The sequence below is a fragment of the Nannospalax galili genome, unplaced genomic scaffold (assembly GCF_000622305.1).
Source record: "Nannospalax galili isolate Female #2095 unplaced genomic scaffold, S.galili_v1.0 scaffold772, whole genome shotgun sequence".
NCBI classification, from domain to species: Eukaryota; Metazoa; Chordata; class Mammalia; order Rodentia; family Spalacidae; genus Nannospalax; species Nannospalax galili.
Window position 1 is genome coordinate 2554048 of NW_008332097.1, and position 11327 is coordinate 2565374.

The following is an 11327-nucleotide window of genomic DNA, read 5'->3' on the forward strand; positions in this document are numbered from 1 at the left end:
ATTTTTTAAACTATGTGTATGTGTGTATGATGGTGGAGGTATGTGCACATGAGTGCAGGTGCCTATGGAGGCCAGAGACCTTGTCCTTGGATCCTCTGGAGCTTAAGTTACAGGCAGTTGTAAGCCACCCATCATAGGTGCTGGGGATTGAACTCAGATCCTCTGCAAAAACAATTCATGCTCTGAACTATCTCTCCAGCCCTAAAAGCAGATTAAGTATGTGTGTATGATGGTGGAGGTATGTGCACATGAGTGCAGGTGCCTATGGAGGCCAGAGACCTTGTCCTTGGATCCTCTGGAGCTTAAGTTACAGGCAGTTGTAAGCCACCCATCATAGGTGCTGGGGATTGAACTCAGATCCTCTGCAAAAACAATTCATGCTCTGAACTATCTCTCCAGCCCTAAAAGCAGATTAAGACAGCATAACTTGCTTCTCTCTGGTCTCTGGCTTCCTGTTCTTACCATGAGATCTTTTCTTATACATGTCCCAACACACTATGATGTAGCCAGAAGGTCCTCACCAGGACCAATAGATGCTGGTGCCATCACGCACTTGAACCTCCAGAACTATAAAGCTAAACAACCTCCCTTATTTTTTACAAGTTATTCTGCCTCCAGAATTTTGTTAGAAGGCAGATGTTTCTATGAATATTGTTGCATATAGTTTTTGGTGCACATATATTCATTATTTGTGGGGCAAGGAGGTGATGAAAACAGAAATGAAATTCTTGGTATTACTGTAGGTATATATGCAACTTTAGTAGCTACTATTTTTCCAAACTGGCTATTCAAATTTACAGTTCCACCAGCAGTATTAGAGCATTTCTCATGCTTTTTATCTTTCCCCTGGTTTTTCATCTTCAGTATTTTCTAGTATGCCTGGCCCTCTTAGAGGACTTACAGGAGCTGGTTCTCTCCTACTTTTACAAGTTTTTCAAGTATCAAATTCAAATCATCAGACTTAGCAAGCAAGTGCTTTTATCCACAGAGCCATCTTTCTGATCCAGAGCAGTTTTTTATTCTTAATTTATAAGAATTCTTCATACATTATTGATAAAGTCTCTTCATCAATTGAAGTGCTTCCTCTGTGATTTGCTTTTTTATTTTATTAATACATAGAATATGAATTTTTTCTGGTGTCCTGTTAATCTTTTAAACATATATATATTTGTATACATTTACATATATACACCTATATACACCTATACATATACATATATATGTTTACAAGATCTTAAATTGTCTCCCCAAAACATGAAGTATTTCTCCTATAACATATTCTAGGAGGAAATTCTAGATGTTACATGAAGCATCAATTCTTTTCTAGCACAAATTACCAAAAAGATCATCTCTTTCTCAATATTCTGCAGTGTCACATTATTCATAAAGAAAGTTACTATATGTATGGGCCTTTGCTAGACTCTGATTAGTTCTGTTTATGTATCCATTTTCACACTACCTTAATTATTGTAGATTTTTACATTTTATCAAAGCTTCTAGTGAAGTGACCCTTTCCCCTGGTTTTTCATCTTCAGTATTTTCTGGTATGCCTAGCCCTCTTGTATCGAATACCAGTTTTTTAAAAATCTATAAGCAACTTGTCAGTTTCCACATATCTATCACCTATGTACTTACTTTTTTCATTGTTCTTCATTTGAACTTTCTATATTATATTCCTTCTACTTGATATATTTTCTTTATTGTATCTATTGGTAACAAATGGATTATGTTTATCTGAGAATATCTTTATTTCAAAGGTTATTTTTCCTGGAATACAAATCTAACCTGGCATCTCCTTCCAGTACTATGAAGATATTATTCAATAGATTTCTGGATTTATTTAGTTCTATTGAAAATTTAGGGGGTTTTGTTTTATTGTTATATCATTGAAAGTAAAATATATTTTCTCCGGCTGATGTTTTATCTTTTTATTTTTTAAATACAGGGCATGCTGGGATTAATCATGTGCATTACTACACCTGGCCTGTTTTGTCTTTGATCTTTGGAGAGTATGTTGATATACCTATGACATTATCTTAGTCTATTTAGGCTGCTATAATAAAATCAAACAGAATGAGTAATTTATAAATAACAATAATGCTTTTTCACAGTCATGGAGGCTGGAAAGCCCATAATTAAGTCAGCAGCTGATTCAGGATCTGTTGCAGGTTCATGTTCTCATAACTGGAAACATCTTGTGTCTTCACCAGAAAGAAGTTAACCTTTCTGGATCACATTCATGAGAACCTTAATTCAACTCACTGTGCACCTCCCATTACTATCACCTTTGAGGTTAGGATTTTAATGTGAATTTGGGGGAAAACAAGGATTCAACTCATAGCATGTTTGCCATATATGTATTCTTACTAGAGTTCACAAGTCTTCTACAATCTGTGGCTTAATGTTTTTCATCCATTCTCAGCCTGAAATTGGTTTTCTCAATAAAGTTCCTCTCTTCTGACTTTCCGATGATAATATACATGAAAGCATTGGATCACTAAGTCCCATGTGTGCCTTACAAATCTGTTGGTAATAGTCATCCTTTTGTCTCCCCAAGCTTTAGTCTAGGTTTGTTCTTCTTAGCATCAGCTCACTTATGTTTTTTTTTTTCTTTGTATTTTACTTCTGACTCCATTTATTCCTTTTCGTTCTTTTCATTTTATGCTGGAGATCAGGCTTCACACATTTCCCCACTAGGCTCCCCCAACTAGCCCCATTTGTTTCTTAATTGTACATACTGTATTTTTTAGTTATAGGTTTTTCTTTGGGTTTTATTAAAGTTTCCAGATCTCAGCTGGAACTCTAAAACTTGACATTAGCCTCGTTAGTCATCTCATTGAAGGACAGCCTGGTTGCTGGCTATTGTGTTTTGTGTTTGGTCTTCAGCAATTATGCTGTAATATGCCTACCATCTTACCTTAGTCTGTTTAAGCTGCTATAACAAAATAGCATGGAATGAGTAGCTTATAACTATTAGTCCTTGTTGTTTTAAAGTCCACATCTGTGAGTCTGATCCTTTCATAGAATCTTTTCTTTATTTGACTCATAGCTATCATTTCTTGGGTTTAGTGCTGAGATAACAGAGCCTCTGTTCTTTTCAGCTTAATAGTTTAAGTCATATATTTTCTGCTAGTCTATCTTTAATTGAGTGCTAGATATTGAATTTGGAGAATTTTTTAAGATAATTGGAAACAGCATTATTTTTTCCCCAAAATTTACTTTTGCTTCCAGCAGGCAGAGTGGACCTACCTAAGACTCGGCACTATCAGTCACAGAACTCCTTAATTAGAAATTAAGTGACAGGAATTTAGGCTAATCATTACCCAGGGTATACTTCTGTGTTTCAAATGAAATCCTGGTCATTTCTATACCTTGATGTTTCCTTTTTCAATTAAGCATTTATGTGAATATATTCTTATCTAGTAAATTATAAATTTGAACTAATGTTAGTCAAGCCTCAAATTATGGCAGAAATAAAATCAAATTCAGTTCCAAAGTACCAAGTACTTTAAAGTACTTTAAAGTAGTTAATTACTTCAACCTACAGCTATTTAGACAAATATTAAACAAGAACAGCTTGATATAGATTTGTGAGATTTTAAGAACATAGTTTACATATAGTTTATATTACCAAAATATTAAATTCAAACATTTATAACATGTCTAAAATCTTGTAGAATGAAAGTCACCAAATAAATATTTGTACATACTTTGACATCCCATTTTTGTAAAAAGTTTCTTCACATCAGGATCCTTATCTTGTGATTGTACTCCACATACAAATATTTTTGAAGTATTATTATTTGTTAAAATTGACATATGGGCAACTGTATACCATGAGCCTGTATTGACCATTAAGATATCATCATCCATATTTAATAAAGCTTTTACAGAATGGACAGCAAGGCTTCGAGATTTGTCCTACAGAGAATAATATGATTAGAATTTCAAATTTTAATTCTAAAAGGATGACTATAAACTGACTTCTTTTTGCTTTAGATAAAAGAATGCACTTGATAGGAATACTTAAATGATTCCTAATTCATTTTAGTAAAGCATTTAAATTAATGTCTAAACAAAAATTAATAAAGATAACTGAAAAATTTATTTAACAAAATCTTATTCATTTAACCTAAATTATGACTATCATTTAATTTTTGTATAGTTTAAAAGCATTGCTAAAATCTCCAAGTATGATTTATAGGTTATTAATGTCTTAGCTTCCCTTATTCCCCCTTCATGAAACCCCATTCATCTGCTACTACAATTTTTAGTTCTCAATTGCACTGTCGCCTAAGCTACTGCTAGCTCAGATTAAAATCTGGGATGTTTGAGAAGATTATAAAGGGAGACTAGATAGATAGGTAAGAGATGCTATTCAAGAATATAGGTGTGGGAGTGGCACACAGCTATAATCCTAGCATTTTGGAGGCTCGGGCAGGAGAATCACCATGAATTTGAGGCCAGCCTGAGCAAAATAGGAAGTTTCAGGACAGCCTGTGCTATATAGCAAGACCCTATCTAAAGAAAACAAAATCAAAGCAAAGAACATGAGTGTGGAGAAAGGATAAGCCTTAGAACACTAAGATGAATCTCAGGCAAGAATTGGAACTGAAGGATGTAAAAATGAATTTAACCTAATTATTTAAACCATTTTAAAATTTTTGTTATTTTTATTTTTATTATTTTTATGTGTATGAGTGTATTATCTGCATATGTTTAAGTGCACCCATGTTGTGCAGTGCCTGCAGAGGTCAGAAGAAGGTGTTAGATTCCCTTAGAACTGGAGTTACAGTTGTCAGCCACCATGTGGATGCTGGGCATTGAACCCGAGTCCTATGCAAGAGCAGCCAGTGCTCTTAACCACTGAGCCATCTCTCCAACCCTCTATTTTTTCAATTTTAATTTATTTTTAGTTTATGTGTATGTGTATTCTGCCTGAATGTAAGTGCACCATGCGTGAGCAGTGCCTGCAGAGGCCAGAAGAGGGTACCAGATCTCCTGGAACTAGAGTTACAGGCAGCTTTAAGCCACCATGTGGGTGCTGGGAATCAAACCTGGATCCTCTGCAAGAGCAGCCAGTTGTTCTTAACCACTGAGCCATCTCTCCAGTCCTTGTGACATTTATTTTTCATTATATTAAAACCACATTATACCTCACATTCCCTTTCTATATTGATAGCCATTATATACCTCTTAGAAATCAAAGCTGTAATACTCTATCTAGGAGAATATGAGAAAATATTACACACTGCCTTTTCATAGGCAAAATGGCACTTGTGTCTTTCCCAGAAATGGAAGAAGAAAAGGTCTCATTGTATTTTCTCTTGGATCCTCTCTTAGGAGGAAAAAAATATGGCCTCTTATTAGTAGCTGCCAACAATCTCTCCATTTATGAACCTGAAGAAGGGAATATATTCTTTACAACTTTACATGAGACTTTGAAGCCAAGGTATAAATAAGAATCAGAGTAATAGAAGTACTAATTTTATTCAAGTTCACAAAATCCTCCCACATACTTTATTTAAAAACAGTGTTAGTTTTTATTTTTGGGTGGAGCGATTCTTTGGGAAAATAAGATCATTCAGAATCACAATGAGAGTAAATAGTAATTTACCTGAAAAATAAGTTTATAATCTTTGAAAAGATCTGTATTTTTAAGGTCTTTTTTAAGATGAGATGGAAAAATTATGACATCATAGCAATGCTGGTCCACAGCAAAAACTTTATCATCAAGATGCAATACAGATTTGACTTTATTATAGCCTTTTCTCCTCAAATTACCATAAACTTCTTCAGGACTGTAAATATATAAAATTAGAGCATAATTACAAATAGAATACATTAAAATATATTTAAAATTAATATTTTTGTTCCTGCAACAAAGAAAATTATCACTGTACATATTGCATCTAATAAAACAATTTTAGCCAACTTAAAAGATGATTATAAACAGAAAATTTAACATTTCTTTGTAAATTGATGATCTGGAGTTAACCTATGACTCTAATCATTTCCCTAAATGTCTCCACCTTAGAAAGACAATATTTTAAAAGATGGAATCTTGAAATATGAATAAATAACTGGATTGAAACTCTTACCTGATTTTACAAGTGTTTATCCAAGCATAAAGTGGCAGCGTAGAGGCTCTTAGTTCCTGTTTCCTAACTGTCTCTGGTAGAATGTGGTAAATTGAAAGGGCATCATGTTTGATTCGACACCTTGCCAGTGAAGCAGCCAATTTTGTCTTAAAGCTAGAGACAGAAAATCCATTCTTGATGACTACTGCACTTGAAACAAGATTATCAAGTCTCCATTAGAAATGTTAACAAATTACTTTCAGAATTTTAACAAATTTGCCTGTCATTCCATTTCAAAGTTGAAGTCTAAAATTAAAACTTGCCATATTTGAAAATAGAAATCTGATAATTCTGAATCATTCTTCTGTTTTTGCTGCCTCTCTATAGTTATAGACTCCTCAAACATATTTATCATTGCTACTTGAAAGACAAACATTCAAGGAACAAGTATAGGATTTAGAATCAGACAAATCTGAAGCTGAAGCCAGGTTCTATCACTTACCAGCTGAGTGACGTTAGGATTGTTACCTTCCTTCTTGGCCTGGGTTTTCTCATAGTCTCTGTAGTTGACTTACCTTATTATTATTGTGGTTATTATCAATCATGTGTGCAATAATGTATACAACCATGTACTCAGCACAGGACTAACATGTAGCTGGCATCCATTGTAGCCTGGATAATATTATGAAGATGGCAATAATATATTGTTGATAAGATTCAAAAGATTTCATTAATGTTTATCAAACTCTGCTCAGTTCTGGGTATCCCACATCTCAAAGTTCCAAACAACAGAAAAGAAACATATTAGTATTACTAAGACATTTTAGTAAGAGAAAACAGATTTATCATTAGGAATCTAACTGAAATAAGCCTTAAATATAATCATGAAGGAAAAATGAGGAACAGCCACAAGTACACCCTGAGGTACACTTAATGTGAACCTAGAAAAAAAGATATTCTTAGGGAAATGATTTGAGATCCAACTACATTGTTTCAAAGAATGACAAGATGCAAGACAAGGGTGATAAAATGAGCAGCTCAAGTATAGTTTCAGCACCAACTGCTGGATGCTACTTTTTCTTCCCTATGCCTTCAATCTCCTTACTCTAAATTTCGTATTTACTTACCAGAATAACTCACCCATAAAAATGGTTATTTGGGAATGTATATGTAGGCCTGAGAGAGATGATACAGGAGCACCTGAGGAGGGAATGGTTATCAAATAGCAAGCTTATTTGGACTATAGTAAAATTAGATGTATCTGAATGCAAGACAGGTTTGGAACAGCTCCCAGTAGCATGCAAGTGTCCTGGAAGAACAAGGCAGAGTGATGCAAGCTACCTGAAGAGAAAATTTAGCATGAACCTTACCCAGATATGAATCCTGCAAGCTACAACAACTGACCTGGAAGATACGCCTACTAGTGCAATAATAGCACAAATATTATATGAATAACCAACTACTTGTTAATTGGATTTAAAGTACTCTTCACAGGATGGAGCCCATACCCAACACTGATACCAGGCCTAGGAGCCTGAGGCAAGACAGCCCACAGGCCATGGGAGAAAGCCTAATACAACTATTCTGCTAAATAGACATAGTATTAAACTGGGTTCTTATGACTTATTGTTATAAGACTGGGTTCTTATGACTTATTGTACCCATAGAGTAATGCATTTTTTCCACCAGTTACTAGAGAAGATTCCTTAAACATCAAATATTAACACAGAGAACCACAACTGACCAACATGCAAAGAATAAGAGGGTGAAAACTACTTGTCCATGAATAGGACACCTATATTAAACATCCACCTCCCAAGGCTCAGGGATCATTGCAGAAGAGGGGGCAGAAAGACTATAAAAGTCAGAGGGGGTGAATGACCACAAGGAAGCAGAGTTTTCCAGACAGCTAGCTAGTTACTAATATGAGTTCACAGCAATACTGACAACATGAAGAAATCCCACGTGAGTTGAAGCCAGACAAAATCCCAACATAGACTTTGGGAAGTGGGTAAGAAACTCCAACCCTATCTAAGGAACTACTGGTAACTGATGACTGTTGGGAGGGGGCGATTCAGCCTCATTTAAGGATGAGACTCTTAGTAGGTTGACCAGACTCCAGTGGATGAACCCACGCTGAAGGGCATTTGGGGACACAAATCTGACTCTATAGGCAAAGATAGATAGATGATAGATAGATAGATAGATAGATAGATAGATAGATAGATAGATAGATAGATAGATAGATAGATAGATAGATAGATAGATAGATAGATAGATAGATAGATAGATAGATAGATAATAGCTAGATAGATATAGATATTCTAATATATTATAGAAAGTTGCTGGGAGGATAGAAAGGGGGTTCAAATGATATAGGAGGGGATCTAAATATGACCAAAATATATTGTACAAAATTCATACATACAATAAAATTAGATGTATCAGTTCTGTGTCTAAATAACTCAGAATTATAGCAAGGAACACTTAAAAACCATATAGTATATTAATGCACACCAAGAATACATATCAAGATGGTGAGTTACTGTTCTATACTGTACATTATAGATATATGATTACAGAGTATTTTAGATAAAAATACTATTTCCAAATACCTACTAAGTTCAAGTTTACCACAATAAATGTTTTGGAGTGCAACAATTTATGTTATAATAGTTGTCCAAATATCTCCTTGACAAGCATTCCTGTTGCACACAGTCAGGGCTTCCTTTCTAAATGTTATTATATAATTCTGAAGCTTAAGTCTTAAATGAACTCCATTAGCCACAGAACAGAATCCCAAAGATTTATCATGACATAATAGGCTATCAGTAATTTAACCTTAACCAACTCTTCCTGCCACAATTCCACCTCTCCCTTCCATAACCATAAATCTATCTCTAGTCAAGCATGGAACTATTTGTCAATCTTATAATGTGCCACATTTTCTTTTTCTCCCTCCCTCTCACTGTCACTCTCACTCTCTCATTCTGGCTCTGGTTCTCTCTCTCTCTACCCTCTGCTTGAACTCTAGTTTCAAATTTTTTGTTCCACCAATTACTAGCAGTGTGCCTGTAGGCAAGTTACTTAACTTTTCTAAACTCTAGGAATTAGTAATTACTTTAGTAATAATACCTAATGTACAGACCTGTTACAAGATATTTATAAAAATTTATTTAGAGTCAGCCTAGTCAAGAAAATATTATAATTAATGTTTTTCCTTTTACTCCTATTAACTAAGTACTGTGATCAGACCTGGACCTATAAAGATTAAAAGATAATTTTGGCCTATAATACCAGGGCTTGGGAGGCAGAGACAGGATGATCTCTGCAAATTAGAGGCCAACCTAGTCTACTTAACAAGTTTCTGGCCAGCCAGTGTGACATAAAGAAATCCCCACTCCCCACCAAAAAGATTTTGATTTTTAAGTAATTTATAGTTTGGAGCTCAAACAGAATACAAACAATCACAGCATAATATGAAGGAAGCTGGGAGACACATAAAGAAGTAAACGCATTGGAAGAAATAATATTGGAATCAGCCCAAAGGGATTTCTAAGAGGATAAGTTTGAGTTAGTGATTAAAGGAGCAAGAATTTCCCAGACCACAAGAGAAGACATAGAGAGCATTAGTTTTCTAGACCCAGGGGGAGAGAAGAGTCACAGAGAGAAGGCAGAGCACCAAAAGATGTGGGGACATTAAACAGCAAAGCCCATTTCCTGAGCAGACCCAGAGAGACTCAGAGTTCAAATCACAACAAATCATGCATACCAAGGATAGGATGTTGGAATTTTTTGTATGCAGGAAAAAGAAAGCTATTTAAAGGTAGAGAGATAGCAATGAATTAATTGTATTCTTACTATATAAACTGCAGGCACTATTTTAAGTTCCAGAAACCAATGGATTGACAAGAAGCTGTTCTGTATGTCTGTGTTGTGACAGTAACATATTGTTTTTATTACTATGGCTCTGTGATATATTTGAAATCAGTTATAGTGAAAGCACCCTAAGTATTCTTTTTGCTCAGTATTGCCTTTGCTATCCAGTCTTTTATGTTTCCATATGAATTTTAAGGGTTTTTTTTGCAAATTTTCTAAAGAAAGTCACTGGAATTTTGATTGAGAGTCCATTTACTTTGTAGAATGCTTTTGATAGGATGGCAATTTTCACAATATTGTCTTCCAGTCCATGAACATGGTAGGTCTTCCCACCTTTTATTATCTTCTTCAATTTATTTCTTCAGTATCTTAAAGTTTTCATTGAAGTCTTTCTTTTTTGGCTAGGTTTATCCGAGGTAATTTTTAAAAGGCTATCATGAATGGGATTATTTCCCTAATTTCGTTCTCAGTATGTTTGTCATTGATTAACAGGAGAGCTACTGAGCTTTGTAAGTTTGTGTCCAATCACTTAGCTAAAAGTGTTTTATCAGCTCTACCAGAGTTTTCTGATGGAGTCTTTAGGGTCTCTTATGTATAGAATCCTACAAATAGGGATAACCTGACTTCCTCTTTTTCTTTTTCTTGTTTTTTAAAGATTTTTTTTATTTTTTTATTTTGAGAAGAAGCATTTCATTACAGCTTTAACATGCTCAATAACATCGGATCCCCTGGAACTGGAGTTACGAATGGTAGTTAGCCACTGTGTGTGCTGGGACTCAAACCCAGGTCCTCTGAAAGAGCAGTCAGTGCTCTTAACTGCTGAGTCACCTCTCCAGTCCCTGACAATGGCCTTTTCTGTATCTATAGGGATGATCATGTGATTTCTGTCCTTGAGTCCATTTATGTGACAAATTATATTTATGAATGTTGACCCATTCCTGTATCTCTGGAATGAGGCCAACTTGGTCATACTTAATGATCTTTTTGATATATTCTTGAATTCAGTTTGTAAGTAATTTTTTTAAAATTTTTATTTTTGCATCTCTCTATGTTCATTAGAGAGATTGGTCTATAATTTTTTTGTTGTTGTTGTCTTTCACCGCTTTTGTTATCAAGATAATACTATCTATGTATAAGAGGTTAGAGGCATCTTCCTTCTCTGGTTTATGGAATAATTTGAGAAATCTACCTGATGACTTTATATCCATACTCAGGTGCCAAGGCTCTGAGTGTAACTGACTGTGACTAGTAATAATCAGATACATAGAGATTAGAGACACATGTGCAAACATCTAAGTGTTAGTAGGATTAAAAATCTAAGAAACAGCATATTTTAAAATGAAATGGAGATCTTCTTTAAAGGTTAAA

The 11327-nt window shown here is 34.7% G+C and overlaps 1 protein-coding gene across 1 annotated transcript in view; it reads right to left on the reverse strand.

Moving 5' to 3' along the window:
* The window catches only part of Nsun7 (NOP2/Sun RNA methyltransferase family member 7), a 60137-nt gene that overhangs the window by 20920 nt on the left and 27890 nt on the right, over positions 1-11327 (reverse strand). The window contains exons 5-7 of the mRNA XM_008827236.3: positions 6102-6254; positions 5618-5801; positions 3711-3921 (exon numbers count right to left, since the gene is read on the reverse strand). Coding sequence (XP_008825458.1) covers positions 3711-3921; positions 5618-5801; positions 6102-6254 — 548 coding nt within the window. The remainder of the gene's footprint in view (positions 1-3710; positions 3922-5617; positions 5802-6101; positions 6255-11327) is intronic.